The sequence below is a fragment of the Leptosomus discolor genome, chromosome 3 (assembly GCF_034619465.1).
Source record: "Leptosomus discolor isolate bLepDis1 chromosome 3, bLepDis1.hap2, whole genome shotgun sequence".
In the NCBI taxonomy this organism is placed as follows: Eukaryota; Metazoa; Chordata; class Aves; order Leptosomiformes; family Leptosomidae; genus Leptosomus; species Leptosomus discolor.
The window spans coordinates 3,151,271-3,177,634 of record NC_141393.1 but is presented as its reverse complement, the minus strand read 5'-3'; the positions used below and the strand labels follow the sequence as shown (position 1 = coordinate 3,177,634).

General features: G+C 45.7%; 1 protein-coding gene across 2 annotated transcripts in view; it reads left to right on the top strand.

Annotated features, from left to right (window-relative positions):
• Positions 1–26,364, top strand: part of MAP4K5 (mitogen-activated protein kinase kinase kinase kinase 5) — a 70,641-nt gene that overhangs the window by 26,677 nt on the left and 17,600 nt on the right. The window contains exons 3-17 of one of the 2 annotated variants that reach the window (XM_086463546.1): positions 10,186–10,276; positions 11,459–11,523; positions 12,665–12,720; positions 13,926–13,973; positions 14,070–14,112; positions 15,855–15,927; positions 16,817–16,948; positions 17,455–17,517; positions 18,848–18,929; positions 19,550–19,666; positions 20,017–20,095; positions 21,133–21,191; positions 22,230–22,294; positions 25,348–25,392; positions 26,108–26,150. In XM_086463546.1, the coding sequence (XP_086319672.1) occupies positions 10,186–10,276; positions 11,459–11,523; positions 12,665–12,720; positions 13,926–13,973; positions 14,070–14,112; positions 15,855–15,927; positions 16,817–16,948; positions 17,455–17,517; positions 18,848–18,929; positions 19,550–19,666; positions 20,017–20,095; positions 21,133–21,191; positions 22,230–22,294; positions 25,348–25,392; positions 26,108–26,150 (1,061 nt within the window). The remainder of the gene's footprint in view (positions 1–10,185; positions 10,277–11,458; positions 11,524–12,664; positions 12,721–13,925; positions 13,974–14,069; positions 14,113–15,854; positions 15,928–16,816; positions 16,949–17,454; positions 17,518–18,847; positions 18,930–19,549; positions 19,667–20,016; positions 20,096–21,132; positions 21,192–22,229; positions 22,295–25,347; positions 25,393–26,107; positions 26,151–26,364) is intronic. The other variant, XM_086463547.1, reaches the window with a different exon arrangement.

Sequence of the window (26,364 nt, the reverse complement as noted above, 5' to 3'; positions counted from 1 at the left end):
TCTTCTAGCGTCAGCAAGGTCTTCTGCAAATCCAGCTCCGTGCACACAACACAGTGCAGATGTCAGCAGCGGCTGTGGTTCAGTCCCTGTTACATAAACACCTTGAATTTCTGAACCTGCCTACTGACACCAGAACTAACGGTCGTATGACCTAGAGAGTGGTGGTCAGTGGGCAAAACCTGGGGCATCGCCTTCACTCCCACCACCGTGACCTCTACAAGCCATTTTGACTCCTTCGGTGGTCCTTTCAATCCTCAGCTGTTTGATGCCGTTAGGTGATAACCTCTTTGGAGCAGAACTGCCTCTTGCCCTGTGGTTATTGAACGTGGTGCACAGCGTGGGTTTTCCTCTTGTTTGGGGGTTGCTGTCATGAACGGAAAGGCAGCGCATGGCGATGGAGTAGGAGACTCCTCTTGGCCCTGCTTGCTTCATCCCGACCCCCTGCTGCTGTGTCCCTTGCACCAGGGTGTATATTTAGGTGGAAGCAGATGAGGAGGCTGAGCTGGCAGCGGGTTTGGAGGCGGTGGGTGCAGCGAGCGCATAGCAGGCTCCGAGCAACAAGGAAATGTGGTTTTTCTCTGCAAGATCTGTGAAACTTCTCATTGTGTTAATTTGCGTTTGCATAGGTGCAAAAAGCAACTGGACAGATTTATGTGAGAGAAGAATCCATGAAAGACTGTTACGTACAAAGATCCCATGACTGAGGGTTTTTTTTTCCGAGACATAAATCTCGGGAGGTGGGGAGGGTGTTTGGGGGAAGCATCCCTGTGTGGTCTGTTTTTAAATACTTCCTTGGCATCCTCGGTTGGAGACGGGACGCAGGGCTGGAGGGCCCCGTACCTGACTCAGTGCAGGGTTAATTTTTACTTCTGGTTAGTTCTGCAATCCACTTCACTGTGCAGCCACAGTGATGTTGTTGAAGGCTGAAGGTAGAAGAAGTGTGGGGAGGCGCAGGGGGGAAGTTAAACCCACTGCCTTTGGGTGACAGCGAGTGCTAACCTTTCCTTAGCAAACCCGGGCTGGTTTTATGTACGTGGATTGCAGCGATAAGACTAATTAGGTAATGTTTTAAATGCGGTGGAAACCACAGCCGGGATCCCTCAGCCGCTGCTCGGCAGCATGTGGAACACTGTGGCTGGTGTTTGGGGCAGTGGTGCCAGGGAGAGTGAACCACTGCTGGGTTTATCTCCCAGCAGGTCTGCGATGGGGCAGAGCAATCCTTTAATGACAGGAAAAGGATGGTATTAACCTCTTGCTAATGTAATGGGAGGCTTCCTCAGGTGTTCATGTCGTTGCCCCTGATCTTGATGAAGTAGGTCTGGTTTTGTGGTGAATTTGAAGAGCTGAAAATTGAACTGAAGCAGGGGCCGAATCCTGTGCCGTTAGAGCTGAGGGAAGAGCAGGAACCATTGGAGGCCGAGCAGCCCGTGCCTTTGCTTGGTGCTGCTTAAGTGAAAAGTGCAAGACTTCTGGCCCAAAGTCACCACTAGTGAGAACCTCATTTTAATTAGCACTGATGAGCATGTCTTACATGTTTCATTATGTTGATGGTCTCGCTTGCTACAGGGAAGCAATTTCTTCTAGTTTGTTTTATTTATCTTTTTTTTTTTTTTTTTTTTTTTAATACATCTTCTTTTAAACGTTGCCAACCTGATCTCCATCCATGGCATGTACACCCACAGCCTCTTGGCAGAGATCTTGTTGGGGCTTTGTTTTGTTTTTCAGGGAAGACTCACAGTATTTGCTTACTTAATTATTTAGTTCTCTGGGATGTCTACTGTCTCTGCAGGGTGGCTGGACCCTGCAGCAGCTTACTGTCTTTGCAGGAAGACATGGCTGTTCCAAATCTTCCAGATTAAAAAAAAAAAAAAAAAAAAATCAGCTGCTCCCCACTTCAATCTTCTAACTAATTTTAAGGGGTTTTGAATAGCTTTGTAGGACTGTGCTTGCAGAGCACCATCGACTCCTGGACGAGGTCAGTGTCAGAAGCTAGCTGTGGTGGTCCCCTGGGGAGGGCAGCCCCTCCGAGCAACAGCACGAGCTCCTGTCAGACAGCTAGGAAAAGGTTGGTCATAAAGTTAGTCACCAGAGAAATAGCCTTCTGAGTTATATACAGCATCTTGTGGAGAGGAGGAGGAGGTGGTTCATGCATGGGAGTTAATTAGCAGATGGAAAAATAAGAGCTCCAAACTCAACACTCGATTAATACATAGTTGGGGGAATTGGGAGCAGAAGACAAAAGGCTCTGAAGCAGCGAGTGCCCCAGAGGAGGTGAGGAATGCGTTGAATTAAAGCTGCAAGAAGCTACACACAATAAGATGGCAGTGTTTTGGGAGACCTAGCAAAACTGCTGACATGGCGGGCGGGGAGGAACTGTGGTTTGTTCGTGTTACTCCCTCATCTACCACAGGTAGCGAGTGAGTTGGTAGGCAAAGAGACTCCAACTTACAGCTGAGACCCCAGCACGAACACATATTTTATTTCATCTGCTATTACCTTCCTCTGTCTCTTCTCCAGACAAAGGAAATAAACTCTCTGCTTAGAAGGTTGCTGTCATTAATCTGTTTGAATTTTTGGGCAGTACGCTAGAGCTGCTACCACAGTTACTTAAGCTGTGCTGCTAGAATCAAAATAGACAGTGTTTTTCACTTTTTTTGGCATAGACTTTGGAGAGCATTAGGCAAAAGTATTATGGCACGCTAATGACATTTCCCAGCATTCACTGAGTACAAATGCTTCAAATAATTTGGGAGCCAGTTCTATTTCAGAAACTAATCCAACTGTACTCAGCAGCGTAGAAGCCAAAACCATCCAAAACACTAAAGCCACTTCCTTCTATGGGTTTAGCAGATGAATCGAGAGGGGAGTCAATACAAAGAGGTAACTATTTGCCAGTGTAGTTTTCTGCCATAGAACTTTCTCCCTGGGGAAGTGTAATAAAATATTTAAAAATACACTAATGTCCATTGTAAGGACTGCTGTGATGATAAATAGTGCCCTCGGAGCCCTTTGATGCTCAGAGGGCTGGTGGTAATCTGTCATGCTCTGTACCTTCTGGGAGGTTACAGAAGAATCTCATTGGTGGTTTTCATTTGGTCCAGTGTTTGCGTTTTCCATCTGGGGTACCTGTAAAAGTCAGAAGTAGCCAGTTACCTATTTTAGGTTGGATCTTAAACGGGGGTTGAAACTGTCCCAGGGATTTTGTAGAAGGGAAAATAGTCACCCAAAGGGGTGTAGTACAGTGCTCAGTATGTTCAAAGCCAGGCCTGGTGCGTTATGTTTGCTTTATATCTCGTGGTTCAGTTGTAGAGATTGATATTCCACGTAGGAACACAGCTGTGGGACTGAGTTGGGCTGTGATGGAGATTTGTCCCCTCTGGACCACGACTGCAACACAGCAGAGTCCAGGGCGCTTTGGGGACTGAAGAAGAGTGTTTTGGCAACGCAGCCTTATTCCCTGTGTAATAAATTCCCTAGGGATGCTGTGAGCTATGGAGAAGAACAAGCCTGAGGCTTAATTAAACTAAGCCTGCAGGGGTTGAACGGTTGTTGGCAGCGCCTGGGGTGGGCGAAATATGAAAATAACTTCTCCGTACCCCTTACACCTTCCCTGTCGGGCTTGAGATCGTGTCCCTTGTGCATGGCGGTTCAGATGGATGTGGCTTTGTGCAGCAGCTGGCCAGGCACTACCAAAAGCCTTCACTTCTGATTCCCGTGCCCCTGTGGCATCAGGCTGGCATCACCACAGCCTGGGGGACACCAGCATCGTTTCGCTGGGAGAGGTGGGTGTGCTGCTCGTGACAGCGCTGCCGCAGCTGCCGGGGAGTTACCCAGGGCTGAACGCCTGAGTTTCCGAGCACGCTGGGGCCGTTGAAGGCTGGACGTCGCCTTGGGCCGGGCCGTGTCCCGAGTGGCACGGCCGCAGGCTGGCACAGCGGCTCAGCGGAACAGAGACGGTGTGGTCTTCTAATGTAGAGTGCCCAGCATCTTAATGCTATTTAACTTCTTGAAATCCAATCTAATTTTACTTTGCGTACTTATAATGTATTTATAATCTGCCGTTCATTTATAATCTGCTATTCTTCTTTCAGAAATATATATATCCAGAGCGGGTGAGCTCGTGTTTCCATGTAGTGTAAGCTTTCACTTGCAACACAGAGTTTCTTCGATGAAGAAGGCCAGCAGAAGGGGTTGCGATTGGGGAAGGAGGTATTACGAGTAGCAAAGAAGCTGGAAGATCACACATTTTTAGGTGGAAAGCAGTAGAGAGTGTCAGATTTGGGGTGAAGGCAGATTGCGAAGGGCTGAATTAGGAGGCCGCGTTATTTGACAAAACAGATGAAGAAAAGCAGCCGTAGTGAGATGGCCGTGGTGAGAAGGGAGAGTCAAAATGGGATCAGGAAAGGCCGAGATGTACAACAGTAAGTAGGTAAGATGAGAGAGGAAAGGAGATGAAAGCGTTCAGGGATAGGAATATAGATTATACATTGGCGTGGCTGCTCACAAATAGGATCCAAGCAGGGCAGAAGAGAATGTACGAGGGGAAACTGCTTCTGGTGTTAGACCAGTCACTCCAAACACTTGTCTGCTACTTACTCTGCAGTGGCAGCACATCGCCATCAGTAATATTTTACATCAGTGGAGAGATAATCAATACCATCAGTGGTTAGCAGTTGGCAGCTAGATGCCTGGCAGTAAAATTTGCTGGTGGAAACATCATTGTTTCCAAATAACTGTTTCCTACTTGGAATCAAGTTTCTGAGCTTCATGTTTGGGGAATTTAAATTCTTTCTGTCAGACTGCAGGTTTCCTTGAATCCCAAGAAAAGAGGTATGGGTAAAACAGCTCAGATGCTTGAGTGTGGTTTAAATTATTCTCCTTAAAGATGTGAAACTTTTTAAAACTGAGTGCAATCCTTTTAAAAACGGTTGATGAAGAGCAATGCGGGTCTGCAGGGCGGTGAAGAAAGCAGGAGTTTTGTGTTTGTCAGAGCTACAGCATGGGGTGCCACAGTAATGCCTTGCACTCTCTCCACCTCCTCAAAAATATTTTGAGGCTGTTGCCAGTCATGTGTGTCAAGCTATCTGAACAGAGATTGGGAAATATCTCAGGAGTTAAGCTTAACAAGGGTAGAGGGGAAAGACTGGCAGCAAACTCTTGACCTAAGCAAAAGCCTGTATATGAGGAAAGGCATCCCTTTCATCAGCAGAGACTGAACCCTCCCCGGGTTCAGGAAAGGGGTTTGGAGTGAGTGATTGAGAACTGGGGAGCATGGGGCTGTCTGGAAGTCAACGCAGAGCAGCTGGTGACTTGTGGATATGGCTTGGCTGTGGAGTTTGTAAACTGGGGCAAATGGTTTCTGCAAAGCTGTCACTCCCCTGGGGCTTTCTCTCCTTGTTTGGGTACTCGGGTTGTTGAAAGGAAAAACGTTAGGAATGGTCCCAGCAGAGGCGATGGTTCCTTCCGCTAACGCGGGAGGTGGGCTGCTCCCGGCTGCGCGAACACAGTGAGAGCGTTCGTGCTCGGCGGCGATGGCGCGACCCGGCTCTTCATCCTTCAGTGTCCCGTACAGCAGCGCCCACCCCATCCTGTGGCTAAACAGCATCCCATTTCTAAATAACAAATGTTAATTGTAGTGTTAAAAACCCAGGTCTGCAAAGTATCTGCATCAAGCTCCCAAGTGAGGCTTGACAGGGAAGCTTTGGAGTAACGTCACACCCCCTGCAGGCAGCCTGACGTGTCCCTCCAGCGTGCTGGGGCCTGCGAGGACTGCGCGTTGAGGGCACTAGCTCAGGGCAGGAGCGCTGGCAGGCTGGCTGGCACCTTGAAGATCTGGCCTCTTAAGAAAGTGCTTCTGTCCCACCCTTTGGTGACACCGTGCGTGTCTCCCAGTGCCGTCAGTTCCCTCCTCCCAGTTGCGTGCGAGCCCTGGGCGCTGCCTGTCCTTCCCTCCCTCTGTTCCTGCACAGCGTCAGCCCTGTGATGCAGCACTGAAGCAACGCAGAATAGACCAATTTAAACCAGTAACTACGAATTTCTTCCCTGAGGAGCCTTCTGGAGAGTAAAGGCCTTCACAGCTGACCCAGGAGGAGTTGTGAGAAGTGACGCTGCATCTTTTTGCAGGATGGGACCACTCAAAGCAGCCAGCGAAGCGCGTGAAAATATGACCAGGAGTAAACTTGCCTAAAAACCGTCAAGGTCAGACCTCATAGCGCTGTGTGATAGGCACTAGAGCCATCAGATCCTTCCCGTGCTGCAGAGTGGGGTATGTGGATCCAGCACACACATGCTCCCCGTCTAGGACAACTTGGCAGGACATCCGTACATGCCCGTTCCACGTAGGTGAGAAGCAGAGTCCACAAGTCGAATAGTTCACTAGTGTTAATGAGCCGCCAGGTTTCTCAATGATCTCCTGCTTAAATACAGATTTATTTTGAGTTTACCAGGCCTTCTTTTGCTCAGCTTCCGAAACCGGAGCCGATCGCATCCCACGACGATGCGGCTGCGAGCTGCGGCAGTCTCCTCCCGGCCAGCTGTGCTGGAGAACAAGCAGCTGGCGGTGCCAAGCAGAGCGGCCTCGGCTGCGGGCTGTATTCGGAGGAGAATATTCCATTGTAACGCTCTGTTGTGTCCTGTGTGTCTCGCTGCAGAGGTAAAATTACATAATAGTAGCAGGCTGCAGTGACTCACCACGCTGCTCGTGTGATTTACAGCGGCTCCCTGAACCGTGTTTTTGCTCAGCATGCCACATAGCCCATAATTGCAAACATGTGAGTAGACAAAAAGTACATTTTTCCAATTCCGTGTTGTTTAGCATCAAGCAATCTCTGATGACTAAAACAGATGAAAACCTCTTTGTATGGGTCTGTTGTCACCTTTGATCTAATTCTTTTTATCTCGCTGTCTCCCTCTCAATGAAGTATTTGCTACAAATTCTTTGTCTTACTGTTGTCTTTTTTTTTCATGCTATCCAAGGATATTTAATTTTTGCCCTATTCCAGTGTCTCTTGCCAAGATTAATACTCCAGCTGCCTGGAAACTCTGAATTCCTTTGTTTTGAATTCATTCTTGACGTCTTTGAACGGCTATACGTCTTCTCTCCTATCTCTGTGTCTGATCTTTCAGAGTAATTTTCTATGTATTTTAGCCAAACTTTTCTCATGGATACTTACCCTTTTCTTACCATCTGTTTTCTACTTCTCGATCAGCTCCCTGTCTGTATTCATCCTGCACCCCCTTTCCTCTTCCAAATCCTCTTTTGTTTTTTCCTTTTTCTGTACATAACCCCATTTCTTGCGTAGATTCCTCATTTATTAATTGCAAATCAAGAAGTCATCAGCCTAAGCCATTCCTGATGGGTACTTGTTCAGTGTTTTCTCAATTTTTTTTTTTTTTTCCACTTGGGAATTTTCACAGCTTCCCATCCCTTCGAGTTCCGTGCTACCATGTTACCCTGATAGGAGAAGCTTTTCATCAGGAAAGGGAATGTAGGTTAAGGCAATTTAAGCCCATTGCTGATTGTCCTGTCATAAAGCTGGAGAACAGATTATCCCTTCTCCCCCCTTTCCTGGTATCTTTTATGTGCCTGAAGGTTCTTATCTCTTCTACTGTCAGTCTTTTTCTAGCCCAAATCACCATGTTTCCTTCAATTTTCCCCCATTAGTCACGGTTCCTAGAACTGCCGTTGCTGTTGCTCCACGCTGGGATCTGCTATCGATGGGCAATTCCAGCTGCTGCCTGCAAGTTTTTGCTGCTATGGGGATGCTTCTTGGTCGTGATTTTCACATGTGACCGTATCTAGCTGTTCTGAAATGCTACCTCTGGCATATCAAAGGTGCTTTGATTTGAAGATGGCAGTTTAAGAAGAGGGCATGGCTGTTTGGCGTTCGATACTCTGAACTCACGGACAGCTAGTAGGGCTAGAGACAGACAGTACCTTCTTTGGTGTGAGAGGCTCTTGCCTCCCAACTTGCTTAGATTTGACTTTCTTGAAAAACTTCTGTATTTTTAAAATGCTCCAGTTAGTTGTCTGTGAGCATTCGACAGTTTCCCTTAGGAGGTAGGTCAGAGAATTGGGAGGAATGAATCCAACTCAAAAAATCCTTTGTTCATAGTAATCGTTTATGGGCAGGGTGCGTGAATTCAAGCAAAGTTGTAGCTGAAAGGTAACCCATAAAGCAAGCACAGTGTGAGATCTGTGCTAAATGTGTGGAAATTGTGTTGCCTTTTCTTTTTTTCGTTATTAAAAAAATACCACTTGTGTTTAAAAAAAGACTCTTGACATTTGAAACTCTTCTGCTAATGTTTTCCTGCCCCGGTGAAGTGTTCCTCCATACAATTCAACTTCAAGGAGCCCTTGAGGATTTACTGAGCTCGGTCAGGGGTGTATTCATGCAGATGCGTTCCCTTCTACCTTTGTATTTCGTAGTTGTTTTCTTAAGTCTGGTTGAAGCATAAAGGTTGTGATCATTTGGAAATCGTTACCCCAAATTGTCACTTCTTTTGCTCTGTCTGTGAACATCTGCTGCGTCCCGGTGTGAGTAGGGAGAGCCGGGGCTTCCGAAGGGATTGGGAAAGCCGGGGGGCCGTACAGCAGCACTGGCTGCTGAGGGTCCTGCGGGTGCCTGTGGCACCGCTGCTCAGGGAAGTTACTTCAAAGCATCGCAAATAAACCCATCTGGTTTTAAAGAGGTTATTAAAAGTATAAGCTGTGCCGTTTCTCGTTAAATAAACACGTGAAGAATCCAAAGAGAATTTACAGCAGTACTTGAGACCTCTTGGACTTGTCAAAATCACATAAATTCAGTATGTGTTTTCTGTGTTGCCCATCCCTGACGGTGCTAGTAGGAGATAACTTCTGTATACTGGTGACTTCTGCGTTCTGATAACTGCTGCAATGTTAAACAAAAATAAACATCCAAAGCAATTCTTTTCCTTGCGAGAGCATGGTAGCTACCACGTTGTCTGGAGCAGCATTTTATCTAAAAACTAAAACCTTAATCTAAATTCTAGTCTTTCATGTCCTGCGAGCTGTTACAGGAGTTTTGTTCATGTGGCAGGAAGAATAAAGGTAGTGGATTACAGACACATGCATGATCAGAAAGCACCTAGGGTGGCCTAATAGGCAGAGGGAGGCAGTCAGGCTGTGCTGCTGCTGTTTGACATATCACTGCCGTTCGGGCTGGTCTGCACCTCCGTAGGAGCCCCAGCACTGTGAGCCTGCCCTGAGCTTAGGGGAGGCAGAGCTGCCGTGTTTGAGCTCTGGATTCTGGGGAGAACATACTCTCTTTGGAAATTCTGTCAAGGGGATTTAATACAAGTATACCAGGGGTTTTCCTAGCGCTCAGATATTTTAGTTTGCTTCATTGCATCCATAATTTTTTTTTATTTATTTATTTTCATTGGTGACCAAAGTGGCAGCAACATGCCAGGCTATTGCTCTGGTCATAATATATTTTTCAGTCGAATTTATTTATTTATTTTTTTTTGCAGAGGATATTTAGGATGTGCAAATGTGCTCGTGTAGCTGTCCTCATCCAAAAATGCGCTCATGACAAGGCAGTCCGTGTTGCGGCCTCTCCGCTTCTCTTCTGAGTCAGCGGTGGCTGAGTGGGCGTGCAGGCCATATGCTCCATCAGAGCCGTTTTGAAATTAAGTACTTTCAAGAAAGAGCCTGCAGTATGTGATCTCCTCGGCTTTCAGGCAGGGGACTCTGGAATTCGCTCGCAGCAATCTTTCCTTCCTGTTGCTGGGACCCTGGTGCTGTGAGCACGGTGTCCCAGTAAAGCTGGGGCTGTCCGATGGCTATACTGGGACTGCTCCAGAGTTTCCTCGTGTGCTCCCGTCCCTCCGTGCGGTCCCTTCGCTGCTTTCTCAGCGCAGTCTCGGTGCGTGCCGAGCTGTCTTAACTGACGGATCATGTTCAGGCCACCAGGCCGGCCCTTCAGGGGTGATCTTCCAGAAATATTTGTGCCTCGTGCAAGGGATGTACTAAAGAATGCAGACGGAAAGGATGGGGTACGTAGATAACCGTGGCTGAACAGGCTGGCGTGCTAGAACACCCTCGTGAAGGGCTTAGCAATTATCCCGGCCCATGGCTTGTTCTAATGAGTTATGTGCATGCTTTCAGATCTCTTTAATGTTCACTTCGGTGTGATGTAACGGTGGCTGCTTCCTGTTTTTCAGGAGACGACTTTTCATTGATACAGCAAGAAATATATATGGTTAAAGAATGCAAACACTGCAACATAGTCGCCTATTTTGGGAGCTATCTCAGGTAAACCCCACTTTTTATACCTGCACTTCTGCTGGTTCTTTCCTGAGGCAATGCTCAGTCTGGTTTAGTACTCATATCCTCTCTCAGTGTTCTTCTCTAGGCTGAATTCCCGTTGGTTCCCACTTGGCTTTAAAAAAAGAAAAAAAAAAAAAAAGTGACTAATACTTTGTTTTCTCTGCTGGCCAAAAGGCTGGAATATTTTTGTCACTAGAAACAGAAAGAAACTTTTCCCCTACAGGCTCTTGCAACATATCCAACCCTGCTCACTCGTGGGGCGGATTTTAAACGTTTATCACTTCTAATATAAAAGAAGCTCATTATTTATTATTATTTAGAATTGCTTTTAGATACTTTATTTAATGGTAGTCTGGTGCGCTGTGGAAGTACAGCCAGTGAGTTGTAAGAGCAAAACACTAAACCTGAGCTGCTGGTAATAATATTTTTCATAATTCTGGTGTAACAGATGCGACGTACCGAGAGGCAGAAAGAAGGTGGTGCCAGCTGGCTGCATCTTCAAGTGCACACGTTAAATGTTATACAGAAAGCTGGGGAATATTTTCCATTTCTGTGGAACTCTGCCATTTATCAATTGTCTCTGTGAGAATATATATCACCACTTTGTCTGTTTGGTCTTTTTCTACGAGGCTTCATCTTTACATTTCTTGGAGGGCTGTATTTTTTCCGTAATCTCTACAGCCCAAATGGACCTTCAACTGGGACGAAATGGCTAAATTTCTAAATCCCCAGTACCCTTTTTAGAGGCCATGAAGAGTTGTTTAGCTATAAATGAGGTAATTTCAGTTTAACACACTAAACTCATGGTTTCAATCTTCCCTAATATAATCTTGCTGATAGCAGGTAAACCTCAGGTGTTTCTTCTGCGTGTTCTTTATTGCAGTTAGGAGGGCAGAGTTAAAGCCACACCTTTTAGGTCTGCTAACGTTTAAAGACCTGTCGATGACTTTGGCATAAAATTTTCATTTTTGATAGGTGAGAATTTACATTGAGATTATTAATAACATGTTGTAAAACGTGTAATTGCTAGTCATATGTCAGAATGTGTATTTTTAACAGAAGAGTGCTCAAGTTCAATGGAAAATACTGTAAACAATCGTTATGAACTCAGTTCTGTGTACAGATCAGTCAGCTTCTGATGCCTGTGTTTTAACTTTCTTTTGATAGCCGTGAGAAGCTGTGGATATGCATGGAATACTGCGGCGGGGGCTCCCTCCAAGATATTTACCATGGTACTTTGAGACTTATTTTACCATTTGTACCTTTTCTGCAAGGAAGAAAAATAAATAAGCGACAACCTAATGGGGAATAGTTGATACTGGCCAGGCACTGCATGCGTGTTTTTTAGGGCATGAACAGTGATTTTTAGCTACAGTCAACAGATTTTTGTGGAGAGCACTTTTCGGATAGGGTGACCATCATTTGGGGCTCATATGCTGCCATTCTAGGGCGGATCATGCTTTATTTTTTAATCCTCACACTGTCTTATTTTTCTCCACGATGCTTAGGGGACTGACCCAAAGAGCTTGAGTTCTTCCAGTGAGAGCTCTTCAGTAGCTGCAGTCGCTGCGCACTGGGAGCTCGCCTGCAGCTTGGCTTCTCTCAGCCTGTGTCTCTGCAAGCCACACGCAGAAGCAGGTTATCTGCTGTCTGAAGGAGTGGGGAAAAAGACCTCTAATGGGATATGGAGCCTGGTTGTGGTGTGAGGAAGCAGTTTTCACTGGAAAAATCTCAAAATTTGATCTTTAAAGGGTAAAAATTACCCACTCCTGTGCAATACCGTGCCACCCTTTGATTATTATTTTCCCCTCTGTGGTTTCATCTAGTGTTGTTGATTCTGTGGAAGAATTTATTGGAGTTGCTGGAAAAGCAGTCTGGGGACTTGGTCTGCCTTTAAATGATAACGTGGAGTTTTTGAATACCAGAGCTCTTTCTGCTTCATTTTTCAGCCAGTTAGTACAAACAGCTTTGAAACAACCCTAAGTCCCATAGGCCCCTAGTATAGAACATTACCATTTCTAATATTAAAAAAACGAGCAGAAGCTGCTTTTATTGTTGCTTACCTTCCTCAGAATACAGGGTATTACATTACTACGAAGTCACTTGTAAAATGATAATTAGACTTCTGTCAAAACAGGTTTTTGTTTCACTGTGGGTATTGTGTTCTGTTGTTGTGCTGCCTTTTTTGTTTGGTTGTTTTTTTTACAGAAAGCCTTTCTGTAAAAGCAGCAAACAAACCCCTCTTTTCAGCTCAGTGTAAAATACAGTTCATGTGTTTTAACTTTTGCAAGGAGACACCACTTTTTGGCTGCTTCACAGTGTTACTTGTGTTGTGCATTGTAGACTTACACACCTTTTAATCTTTGTTTTCAGTAACAGGACCTCTGTCAGAGTTACAAATCGCATATGTGTGCAGAGAAACTTTACAGGTACTGTACTTCTGCGGGTACACGATGAGGTGTTTGCTCCATGTATAGCAAGTAGATACAGCAGATGATTTCAGAAAGCACTGCAGTACCATCACTTGTACGTGTCAGCACTGGGAATCGGGCTGAAACCGATTAACCAGGGTCAATCTGTTAGTTTCCATGCTGTAAATAAAAAATCAGCAAGGAACTCCAGTAATGCAGTGTAAATATTTGCTTAAAATCACTGTCGGAGCAGTGCTGCTTCTGTGCTGTCACTGGCAAAGGAGTTCACCCAAGGGTAGATGGCTCAGTGGATCCCACTGCAGGACCAAAACGCTGAACCTCAGTCCTGCTCTCGTGAATTCAGCGAGCCTCTTGGTTTCTGGGAGACTGTGGAAGACAGGTCTGCGCAGGCTGTGACCGCGGTGGTGTCTGGGCTGTTTTCACCCGTTGTTCCAACGCAGTGATTCAGTGCAGCGCTTGTTTAGGACAGATTTTTGAATCTCGTTGCAGAAAACAGCCGATAAGCAAGGGTAAGTAAGGGAGAAAACCAAAAAGGCACATTTTCAACCGCCTGCTTGATCTGTGACCATAAATTCTAATAATTTGTAGAGACAAAATACTACAACCAGATTATTCAAATCCTGTTTCATTTTGTGATTGTTAATAACCATAGAAATGCAAGATAAGATGATGCAGGCAGCGTGTTTTTTTAAGTAACTTTTCTTTCACCACTCTTTGTACCCATGAATAATTACGTGAGAGAATCAGGGGGATGCACACCTTTCCCTGGAGCAGTGGCTGAACTGGTCACTGCCAGAGGCAGGGGTGTAGACCCATGAACTAATCTGCTTGGCAGTTCTGTTCCTGATCTCTTCTTACTGCAGGAACTGGAAGGGCAGCTTGAAGGCTAAACATCTGCTCGTTGAAGCCTTCAGGACTTCAAAAATATAGTTAATTTTAGTAAAGGGAAAAGGTTTGTTTTGAAAGTACATGTCTGCCTATGTAAAGTGCTACACCATGACTGGTTTAAACGCGTCTTCACATGTATTGGCTGGAGCTGGGAGAGATGAGGAACAGAATCCAGTGTACCTCTTATCTGCACATCTCAAATTTCTCCACTTTTAAATAAAATACGTTGAGTAATTTGAATTTATTCAGTGGCGCTGGCCGTGTAATATGTGAACAAATGGCGAAATGACACGTTGTGTCTCTTCCATTTCCAGGGTCTTGCTTATTTGCATATGAAGGGCAAAATGCATAGAGATATAAAGGTAACTTGGAACTTTCAGAAACTTACCTTAAACTTCCTAGTGCAGAAAAAACCATTCCCACTTAAGATTTTTAACTTTCTGTTTATTATGTTTTAGGGTGCAAACATCCTACTAACAGACCATGGAGATGTCAAATTAGGTAGGTTGCTTGCATTTAATAGTAGGACAGAAAGCAAATGGGAACGTTGTAATTTGATCAATCAGAAGCTACAGTGCCAGGTGGGATACCTTGATCTAGCAAGTTGCTTTTCACTTTCATTGTTCCATTAAGACAAAAAAAATAACCGGAATGTAGAGACCATGCCCTCCAAGGTGAATATTGAGCTTTTGTAAGGCTTTGTTTTGTCTCGAACAGCGCATGCGCGGCAGCTTCAGCTTGCTGCAAATGATAAAGTATAATACAGCAGATCTCCTGTATCGTTGCAGTCGATTTGATTAGATCCTGTTCTGTGGCAGGAACCTTTCGGTGTTGCACTGTAGGATGTTCTTATTTGAGGCCACAGTTGACGATGGAAAGTGTGTCCCGCGGGCTTGTGTACGTATGAGATGAGAAGTTTTGAGAAGTGACGGGTCATTTCTTTTTTCAGCCTCCAAGCCTTGAAGCCTCCCAGGTTTCCTTGCTATTTGCCAGGTTGGGGCTACCTGGATATCAATGTTTATTCCTAGCCAGAATGGCGGTTCTCCCTCAGGGCCTCCAAGGATCCTCTGTGTGAGACAGTGTCTCCTGAGCCGGGCAGGCTGTGGAAAAGTGGGGCCTGATCCTGGCCGTGCCTCTAGCCCAGTGTATGACGTTGAGCACCTCCACGCAGGTGGAGAAGAGGAAACTCTCCTCCTTTGCAAGCGCTGTGAGGCCTAAAGATGAAAACTCAGGAGAGGACTGTGCGAGTGGCCTCCTCCAGTGATGCTTTGCGTTTAGCCCAGCCCAAACAAGCTGAATCTTTTGTTATCTGAGTGCGCGGCCTTCAACCCCCCCTATCTGCTTGTCTGGCGCCTCCCTTCCCAGTAGCCTGCGTGTCGTTAGGGCTCTGCAGGAAGCAAGGGAGCAGACATCCTGGGAGAGGGAATGGGATCTCATCATCTTACTGTGCCCGGTGGAATCGGGGCGGTTGTGCATGGGCTGCGTCGCTGCTCTTCAGAAAAGCTGGTGGTTCGACAGGTTTACCCCGCTGTGGTGAACCAGGAGTGCTGTGCTAGGCAAGTACAGCTTTTTAAAGAAGGAAAAGAAAGCCAACAAACAAGCAAAAAAACCCAAGAGAAAAACCTTGAAACTGGTAGGAGATTCCATTAACTGCCTTATCCTTGGGTCACGCACTGATGCTTTTCCTTTTGCCTGCTAAGCTAGTTAGATTTGCCCACAGTTATCCTCCAGCTATCGTATTGCAAATGCAATAAAAATAAAAAGGACTTAAATGATTTTTGGCTCTGCAAGACCACCTGATTATCTGCAGCTCTGAGAGCAAGGGATTATTGTCCCCTAGACAGTCTCCAGAAATGAGAACAGATGGCCCCCCGCAGCTCCGCCGTAAGTAACGCAGAACTAGCACCATTTCCAAAGCATGATGCTGTTTTTCCCCTTGAATATTAAATTGAATATCCACTAAATTCTGTGAGGTTGCTTGGTTGCTGTATTGTGAGATGGAAAAATAGCTTGGAGAGGCACAGGATCCTGAGTGAGCTGTATGTAGAAACTAAACTTTTGAATTTGAAGTCGTGTCGGTGAAGACATTAGCTGATGTCGTTGTTAATCTTCAACTGTTGAACCTTACGGAATTTTTCATTTGGATGAGAAACGTGATTGTTCTTTTGTAATATGGTATTTTCCAGAGTAGAATTGGGGTCTTAAAATGGGATTTCTAAGTCTATGATCGTTTTATTTTCCAGCTGACTTCGGTGTAGCAGCAAAAATAACGGCCACCATTGCAAAGAGGAAATCGTTTATTGGTACCCCTTACTGGTAATACACTGCTTTGATTGCTATGATTGTGTGCAGAGCTACGTTTGTGCCGAGAATTCTAAAATACACACACTGAAGTATACACACATATTTTTAAATATACATAGCAATTGCATAAACTCCCTTTCTTCCAAGTAAAAGCCCGGGAAGCACTGATTGCAGCTGATCTGTTGCTGTAACACAGGCTACCTGGTATTTGAGGCGTGACTGCTGTTTCTCACAGGTTTATTAATGCATTAGTTCTCCCCTTTTTCTAATGGTCAGTTGATTTCTCAGTAATTTCTTACTCTTTCAGTGAATAAACTAAACCATGTGTTTTCAATTTCCGTACATAAAATTGTGAGGAAAAACATTTAAAACTATCTTTTGATCATCTCTACTGATTAGCGTCTGCACCAGACAACACTGAATATGCAAATATATCGTTGTAAATCTTGAGCTGGATTATATATGCAAATTTAACTGCTGTTGGTTTTCTGGCATTACTGTGATGCAGTTGAGACGCCTCGGGCGGTATTCTTGGTATCGGCTGAATGCGTAGGTACAGCTTAATCCAGACAATGGCTTTTAATTGTTAGCTGCCCTCTTTATCCTGTTGGAGAAGGAGGACTGAGGGCAGGAAGATAATCTGGTCGTTCAAGCATTTCACCAGGCATCATGAGACTGGTTCTATTCCTAGCGCTGCCCTGCAGCCCGTGGTCTCGGGCAAAACAGTCACCGCTGGGTGCTTCTCCGCTCCCCGAATGCCGGGCGAGGGGAGGGAGGCGTCGGGCTTTTCCCTGACTTGTGCTCTGGGGGGGTGGTTCTGCCCTGGGGGTGACGTGATGTGCTTTGTGCCTGGTTCGGCAGCGGCCGGCGCTCTCGTTGAACGATGCCTTTGCTTTTACAGGATGGCCCCCGAAGTGGCGGCGGTGGAAAAGAACGGCGGCTACAACCAGCTCTGCGATATCTGGGCGGTCGGCATTACGGCGATCGAACTGGCAGAGCTTCAGCCGCCCATGTTTGATCTTCACCCCATGAGGTCCGCTGCCTGGGGAGCTTGTGCCTCTCCAGGATCCCCTGCAGGCCCAGTAGATGCAGTTTAACCTTCTCCATGGCTCACATCTAGAAACTCCCCCTGGGATTCCTTCATCAAGTGTCTTTCTGTGTGAGCTGTGGCTGTCTTTAAGACACCAGTCTGAAGCTACAGACTTCAGTGCAGAATGGAAATTGTCATTGAAATTTTTAATTTTTTTTTTAAAAAACCACTTTGTAGTGTCACAGCAATGGGATTAAGAAGAGGTGTAGTAAATCACTAGAGAAGCTGGAGCCTTACGTTTAACAGGATTACACATGGCAATAAAAAGATTTTATTTGAAGATAAGAAAATGAACAGCTTTACTGTGCCTGTCCTCTGACACAGTGCAGACTATAATCCAGTCTCACCAGTATGATTCTTACCATAAAGGGTTGAAGTGTTTAGATATTGGGATGAAATTCATTATTTTTTTTTACCATATAATAACATTAATCTTCCTTTACCTTTAGGGCTTTGTTTTTAATGTCAAAAAGTAATTTTCAACCGCCAAAGCTAAAGGAAAAAGCAAAATGGTAGGTTAAACTCCTTCCTTTGTTCTGTATTTTGTAGGTAATGTTGAAAAAACTATTTGCCATTATTGAAGAAGGGAGGCAGTGAAAAATAGCGTGTGCTAGTTTTGAACTCGGGAACCTGAGAGGTGATTTCACTTAGGGGAAGTTTAGCTGAGAAACAACTAGTCGTTTTTTATAGGTGTCTGAAAGCGAATGAGGGGGTTAAGGTCCAGCAGCAGATGTTTTCTGACATGACAGAAAACCAGCGGTGTGGGACAGGACAGCCCTACCGATGTAAATTGATCCCTGCCAGTGATCCAGAGGGAAATGAAATCTCCCTTCTTCGGTCCTCTTTGTTTGTTCGAGGAAGAAAAACTATTTTTATCCTTTCCCCTTAATTCCAATTTCAGGGCATTTGCCACTGTCAGTGGGACAGGTAATCATTTAATCCTTTCGTGATTTCTTTAACCTGCGATACCTTCCTAGTGCCTGCAGGATTTTGTACCACACTTACTAACACTTTATTTGTGAGACTCAAAACCGTTGTGGTATGCAGGGGTTTTTTGCTAATGATGCTGCTGTGCAGTGCTTTTACCTTGAGGTGGTGGGGTGGGCAGATGCGTGCTAGAGGAAGGGAGAAAACACTCTTAAGTGCATGTTTCCTCTATTGAAACTGCTCGGTGTAACCCCAGCCAACGCACTTTAGTTCTCCAGTGCCGTCTTCTCAGATGCTAAGGCTAGAAGAGGAGTTGTGGTTTGTGACATGATGTGAAAGGAAGCAGACTTGGGCCGATGTTGTCCCCAGAGGGGCATAGTAACACAAGGGCAATTGCGAGAAAAATGCTTGGGAAGGTTGTAGGTCCAGTCATAATGTCAAAATTCGAATCTAAAAAAAGGTGATATGTCACAGTCACCTAAATTGTTCTGAAAATAGCAACAAAGCATTTTAGAGTGTGAGTCTGTCTAGAACTTTATGTTTTATTTTCCTACCTGTAGCCTAGAGCAGTGAAATTGGTAGGTTTGCCTAGATTTTGAGGGTTTGCTGGGTATGTAAAAACACGATTTTTATTTCTGATACCTAATTCCATAACAGTTGAAACTGGAAAAAGTTGAAATAGCACCATACACGTTTGGTTTATTTTCTGTACCAAAATGTTTTCCATGCAAGTTCCATGAATCTTCTGGGGGTCTTTCTGATTTTGTTAACTTGGAAATGTAGTTATTCAAACCTGAGATGAGGTACCTGGACAACACTCTAATGTAGCACACCCTTTTGTAATCTGTTTAGTGAGTGTTAAAATCAAAAATACCTTCTTGAAAAATTAAACAGAAAACCTCGTTTTTCTTTAAGGTCATCAACGTTCCATAATTTTGTCAAAATAGCGCTTACAAAAAACCCAAAGAAGAGGCCAACAGCAGACCGACTCCTTTCTGTAAGTGACTTGGAACGTGTAGTGACAACAATAAGAGAAGTCCTGCTTCAAAGTGAGCAACAGATCAATAGGAAACCAAACTGGAACAATTTTCTTTCTCTGATCTCACAACACGGGTGGTGAAATCTGAAGGAAAGAGCCGTTGCTCAGCGGTAGGAAGAGCAAGCTTTTGTTCAGTATCAAGATTTTGATACAATTTTTGGGAGGAACATTTACAGAAATTTGCTTCATGCTCTGCAAGTGGGTGCCTCAGCCTCTTAGATAATACAGCTGTGGAGATGTTGACCCTTCCTGTCACCCAGATAGAAAACAGGTGTATTTAGCAGTTGTTCATGTATCTGTTTCTGCCGTCCTGCACTTGACTGAACTAGTTATGTAAAAAGTCAAGGTGTGGTGGTTTGTTCGACTCAAGAGTTTCATTTCCAGTTTACAAGTGGCCAAAGGTGTGGAGTTTCCATGGTTGTGGAGGGGCTAGAAAGCCTCGCCGTTAAGGAGTCATTAGAGAAATACTCCACCCCCCAGAAAGCTGGCAAAATCGAGTCACGTTCTATGTTGGATGTTTATTAATGAGAGTTACGTATCGGTTGTGGATTATAACTTGTTCTTTCCTGTGGTTCTAGCATAGCTTTGTAGGGCAGCCTGGTCTTTCAAGGTCTTTAGCGGTTGAGCTGTTGGACAAAGTCAATAATCCTGACAACCACACACACTACAGCGAAGTCGACGATGATGATTTTGAGGTGAGAACTTCTCTTATTTTCTGTCTTTAGGTAAAACTATGGTTTCAATACCCTGCTTTGGTGTGGGAATGTGAGATTGCAGCTTGCAGGAGCACTGCCCTGACATTTTGAGAGCTCCATTTTTTTAGAGCTACCGCGCAGGAGAAGCCAGGAGATAACTGCCACAGCGCTGGTCACACTGACGCTGTGGGTGTGTAGAAGGATGCTGTGCAAGGCTAGGGCAAAGGCGGTGCGTGTTACCGCGTGGGACTGCAACAGCTGTTCTTTCCTCTTCGTGGTTTGATTGTTGATTGAGATCCAAGAGAAAGCCACACCGCTCTTCTCAGCTTTTCCATTTATAACCCTTGCAGCCTCACTCCGTTATCCGCCATACGATTCGTTCTACAAACAGGAACATCAGGGCAGAAAGAACAGCATCGGAGATAAACTGTAAGTTCCTGGTGGGCTTTGCCCCTTTCGTGGGGTCGGTTTGCTTCTGCTGGTGGAGGATGTCGGTGGTGTTCTTTCGCTGTGCGCTCTGGGAAGCCTCTTCCACTCTTGGCTCGTTTGAGAAACAAAACCAGAAGAAATGGCACGTACACGTGAATTTTCAATAATATTTTTCCAAACCTGAAACTAAAAGTTCCGTAATTTTCTGCTGTTTCGTTCCATCTCGTTGCTGCACCGGAATGTTTAGGTGGAAACCTTGCATGGCCAGCATAGCCTTTCAGCTCTGTGATCTCTGTCAGACCATGTGGCCCTCCTTAAAGCAGCAAAACCACTAATAACACGCAAACATCAAAAAGTGAGAGTGAGTTGATAATCAGGAGGGCATCTTGCCACACGAGTACGTTGGGTATCACGATGTGGTGAGAAAACACAGAAAAAAGGCAGCATTTATGTTTGTCTGCCCGTTGTCTCAAGTTTGTGAGTGAAACCTTGACCCTGCAGGAGCGCTTGTGGTTGCAGTAGCTGTCCTGACCAGGGTGCACGTTAACACCATGCGTTTTCTTTTGATATAACCTTTTCATAACGATATGAATACGCTACTCAGTTGGATCTAAGTTGAAATTTTGAGGGTAGAAATGATCTTTCTCCAGGTTTGGACAAATGCCCTTGTGCTGTAAATGCTATCCACTCCTCTGCATCACGTACATCACACTTGTAGGAGGCTTGCTGTTAAAAAAAACCTCTTTCTCCTCTTTCACGTGCGTTAAAAGTAACACATGGTTGCGTAGTTATGTTTTAGTGTCCTTTCATGTAACGATTTGGTGTTTACTTTTGATCTGTTCCTTTCTTGTGGGTTTCGTATTTGCACACTTGGGCATTTAGACAAAAACATTGATATTTAAGTGATGGTCGTGTTTTATAAGTGTGGCGTACATAATATTTAGATGTGTCACAACATGCATTTCACCGTAGCAAGCACTGAAAGGGCGCTAGGATAATGTCGTGTGTATTAAATTTGAAAATGTGGTGTTTTGTAGTTGATAAGCTGCAGTTTGAGCCCCCGCTACGGAAAGAAACAGAAGCTCGGGATGAAATGGTAAGGACAAGTTTGGTTTTCCTTAATTTGTTAAAATCACAGCGTCTTCATTGTTCAGCGGTTCAAGTCTTAAGTAATATGTCTCAGAAGTATAAGGTGATGAGGAGACTGCTCTGGGTCCCCAGACAGTCGCCTCGTTTTTAAGAAAACGAATCGCCCGCCGTGCTCTGTGCGGGGAGTCGTGCTGGGGTGAAAGAACCGGCGTGCGCGGATGGATTTGCTGATGTGAAGAGGCCGGTCTGCACTCGGGTCCCTGATCTTCCCGCCATCAGGGTTTGTTTGCCCCTGGTTCCGTGGAAAGCCGCCCGCTCGCCCGCAGCCGGTTTTGCCCCCTGTGAGCTGCGGCTGTTTGTTCCAGCCCTCAGCAGTTTGCTGCCCATCAGCTAATTAACGTTCTCCGGGCTCGGTGTGGGCCTCTGTACACAAGGGCTCCGTTTTTTTTACTAAGTGTTGTAAATAGCAGCATAATTTGCTGATCATTGGTATTTGGAGACGTTGGTGCTCAGCACCCCCGAAAAATCCCCTTCGGGTTTTTTACAGCTGTTATGGCAGTTCACCAGGTGGGTGCACGAGTTCTGTGACTGATCCGATCTGCACGTGTTGTCACCAGCAGGATCCCCCCAGTGCCATGGCTAGTGATGGGAACACTCCCAGCCTGCGCTGGTGGCATCTCGTGGGAGTTTGGAGGTGGCTGTAGTACATTCCCGTGCTGGAAGAGTGTCTTGGAAGTGCCCTGATTGGAAAATCCTTATTGAGTTTTAGCCATAAATATTTGCTTTCATGTTACTTATTGCCACTTGATACTGGCGTTATACCGTTGCCAGGTGCTGCTTTCAAGTCTGAGTCCAAGAAGAAGATAGCTTTTCAAATAGTTGCTTTATAATTAGATTGTAAAACATTATTTCACTTTGGAATGTTATTTTACTGCTTATGGGTCGTTCTGCAGGGCTTGGGCATCTCCCAGGCCTCTTCATGTGCTGTGGGTGAGGTACTTCAGTGTGACGGGGGGGAAAAAAATGAAAATTTCTGCATCTTCAGGTTGTGGCAGCTGGCACTGACTTCGCTTCGCATTGGAATCCTTTTGTTGATGGTGGAAGCAGCAAGTAAGTACAGAGTTTAAAAATACCTTTTATTTCTGTGGTGTAATATAAAAATACACTCTGAAAGAAAAATTGGTGGGAAATCAAACCATAAGCCCTAATTCCACTTCATTATTCATAAAGTTAGAGGAGATTTTACCCAGTATGCAGTCCTCCTCCTGCAGTTGGTTGGTCATTTTCTTGGGGAATGGGTTTTAATCTCTTTTAACCACAAACAGTAGTCTGTTTTCAAGCTGTTGTAACTCCCCAGTTGTAGGTGGAAAGCGAAGTGTCAATGTGTGGCCAGCACAATGTGTGGCCAGCACGCCGAAATAACACAGCCACAGTCAGTTTTCTGAAGCAAAGCTCGTAACCTTGCAAGGGCTGAGTTCAGGATCCTGCACCAGCCTTGCACGTCTCTCCCGAGCCGCGGCTGTGGTTGTGACATCCTGTGGTAAAGCATGTTTGCAGCCCTGAAGTCGGGCCCTTGCAAGAAAGGGAACCAGAAGCCGGTTCTGAAGATTTCGTTTTACCGAGTTCCGTACGATGGCACGGCTGCTACTTCAGTGAGGGTCTGATCCGTGTAATCTGTAACGCAGTCCTGTAGGGTTCTGGGGTGAAATGGTTTAGGTAAAGATATGCTGTAACTGGTTTCCCCTGGGATAAAGCCGGTTTGAGGTAAAGGAGCACAACTCTGTCCGAGTTAGGACTGAATTTATTAAGTACGTGACTTCCTTTTGCTGCAAAATCCTGGATTCTGCGTTTAAAGGTAATCTGAATTTGCGGTTGTCACCAGTTGAGGCTGGGCTGGCCTAAAGAAGGGTGTGGAGGTCCGGTAGTACGGACTGATGCACATGTGTAGGGAAAGATGGTGGTGTAGTGAGGTGGGGTCGGTCTCTTCTCCCAAGTAACAAGCGATAGGACAAGAGGAAACGGCCTCAAGTTGCACCGGGGAAGGTTTAGATTGGGCATCAGGAAAAATTCCTTCACTGAAAGAGTGGTCAGGCATTGGAACAGGCTGCCCAGGGAGGTGGTGGAGTCACTGTCCCTGGAGGGGTGTAAAGGACATGTAGCTGTGGTGCTCAGGGACACGGTTTAGCGGGCCTGGTGGTGTTGGGTTGACGGTTGGACTTGATGGTCTTAGAGGTCTCTTCCAACCTGATGATTCTATGATTGCAGTTGGAATAATTGCTCAGCTAAAAGAGCCTGTTTCCCATCTTGATTTGGAACTGAGTAGCAGACAGTGAATTTGTTTGGCTTTTTTGCAGATAAAGTCTTGCATAAGCTGTCAGCTGACATGACAGCCCCCTGGAAAGCTGGCCGTGTCACGGAGATTGCCAGTGTTCGGGTCTTTTTAAGTTCAACCTGGTTTTCTGTTCTCACTCTCATTGTAGTAAAACTTTGGGGTGGCTTTCGAGGCCCTGCCTCTCCCTGTCCAGTGATGACAGCGACTGCTTTCCTTCCTCTCTCGATTTGTTTGTGTGACCCTGATGCGCTACAGATTGAAAGCCTTTCTCGTGAGTGCTGGCTTTTCTGCAGGCAGCTGGAATCTGCGGGGTCGAGGAGCAGGGAGGGAGGGAAGCTCCTCCTGGCAAAGTGACTTACTGATTTGACTCCGTTTCTGTAGCATTCCTAAGGTTGTCTACACCAGGCCGCATTAAAAGCGGAGTGAATGTGGCTGTAGCAAACGTTGCTAGGGCTGTAAATTGGTAAATAGATAGAGATTTAGTATGAAAAGGAGGACAGGCATAGAGTTTCTGGGTGGTGAATCCATGCTGCTTACTTGGAAACCACTTCTAGTTTGAAAAGATAAACAGGAAACACATAGCTCCTCTGTCCCAGCAATTCTGAGCCGTACCAGTGAAGCCCAGGGAGGGGGTGTGCTGGGGGGTCCTGGCTTGGCGTGCCCCTTGGCTTTTGTCAGAGTGAACGGTGATGGAGGTCTTCGCCTCGGGCATTACTTGTCTGGAAAGGGGAATAACAGAATGTGTACCTGATGATTGAGCTTATTTCTTGGGTTTTGTCATCGTTCTGTATTATGGAGGTGGTTTTTATTGATGGTTGGACTTTTTCTCTGTTTGTTTTTTAATAGTTTGGTAACGGCTGCTTTCCTTTCAGAAGCACCTTGCGGGGAAATGTTACATTCATCCAAATTTGGCTGGGTTAGTTTTTGTGTAATAGGCTTTTGTTTCCCTGTTCGCTTCCCCTGTGGTCATTCCTCAGCGGGTGATGCGGTGTGCTGTGGAACGGGCAAGGATGGGTGAGACGGTGGGGTACGGGGGTGTCTGCCTCTGCCGGCGGAGCCTGAAGAAGCCTGTCCCTGGTTGAGCACTGCGTCAGCCACATCGGAGCCGCCTCTTCCACCTCACAATTCCTCAATGCAGAAGCCTGGGCTCCGCAACAGCACACTAAGGAACGCTTTTTATTTGGTTTAGATTTATGGTTTAGATTTTTGTAGATTTAATGCAGTTTGATTTTCAACACAGGTTGTAGTTTAATGCAGTTTGATTTTCAACACAGCTTGAAAATTGCCATTTTGCAAAGTTTTATCAGTTTTTGTTTGGTTCAGAATTGTATTTTCAGTGCTGGCTTGATCCTCTAGTGACAGTTTCTTTTTTGACCCTGGGGTAGCTTTGAAACAAAAATTTGTGCTGTAGTGGGAAACCGTGTCATTAGCGTATAACACTGAAGGAGGAAACTTCCCTTTGTAAAGGCTTTGCTCCATTTGTCTCCCCGTAGCTTCCTCTGTTTTCATCTTTTCCTTTTTTTTCCCCCCCTTCTTTTTTATTGTACTGTTGTCAGGCATTTCAACAATATTTGAAACACCAGGAAGGGAAATGAAAGATGAGCTGATGGTATCTGGTGTAGAAGAGAGCCCTGATGATTGTTGGGGGGTGAGGGGAAGGAAAGGACCGTACTGGAGGAAAAAGGGCCTGATGCAGTGAATAAGAGAAATGCTTCGGTTTGAAAAGGGCTGGGAGATGCTTGGTATGAAACTAAATGACGTCACCGATCGGTTTAGTCGCCCATGTCGACCTTAGAGCCGCGCTCTTAATTGTTATAAACGTTTTACCTAGGGGACTGCTCACAAAATTTGGCGATGGGAGTGAAGATGTGGAAGAGTGAGTGGACCTCCTTCGCGTGCAGTCGCGTTCGCTCTGTGCGGCTCCCGCTCAAGCAGGCAGCGTTCGGGCCAAACCGCTTTCCTTAAAGTGCTGCCGGCAGCTTTGCCACTCGTAAAGAGGCGAGGGCTGGTTGCACTCGGAGGTCTAACACCCGCTTGACTGTTACCTGATCGTCAGGAGAATGCCCGCAAAGCAATGCTTTCTCCCCCTGCTCTCCTTCCTGAGGTTATCTAGAGTGCATATGTTAGTGCCTAATACACTAAAGCAGATTTAGTGTTGATTAATCCGTCAATCAGGAGCCAGGCCCGGCAGTGACAGGACGTGCAGATACCCCTGCAGGGCTCTGGTGGGGTATGTGCAGCTCCCCTGGTGCCCAGACGTTTGTCTGACCCAGAGCGAAAGCTGCAAACAGCCCCGAACTAGTCCCTGAAAGTACATTTGTTTGCTCATTTCCAATACCCTTCACCACAGAACGCTCTCTAATATTGGCATTTAGGAAAGAATGCGAGTCGATCGAAAAAACAACACTTCTAACAAAATTAATGTGCTTTTTTCCCCACTCTTGGACTTTTAGTTTAACCCTGTTTGTGCAAAGCTGCGATCCGTCTTTTCTGTGCATCTAGCTCGTCTTCCTTACAGTCTGTGTCCTCGAGTATTGTTCTCTTCCCGTTGTTGGTTTAACTAAGATGACTACTGCTCCTTTTCGTTGTAGATCAACACTGAAGCGAGCAGGGCCACCTCCGCTACCTCCTAAGGTAAGAGATGGTGGGGGCTTAAGAGTTCTGGGTGCTAAACCCGACTTGTGCAGCCTCTGCAGCGCTTCCATCCGAGCCTCTCGGTAGGTTATAAAGTCTGTTAAATACCAGTTGCCAGCAGACTTCGTGCAGCTTCAAGGTTTGTGCTGACTTGCAGTCTGTACAGTCTTGACCTCTGGGAACTCCTGGCCTTGTCTGCTGCCAAAGTAACTTG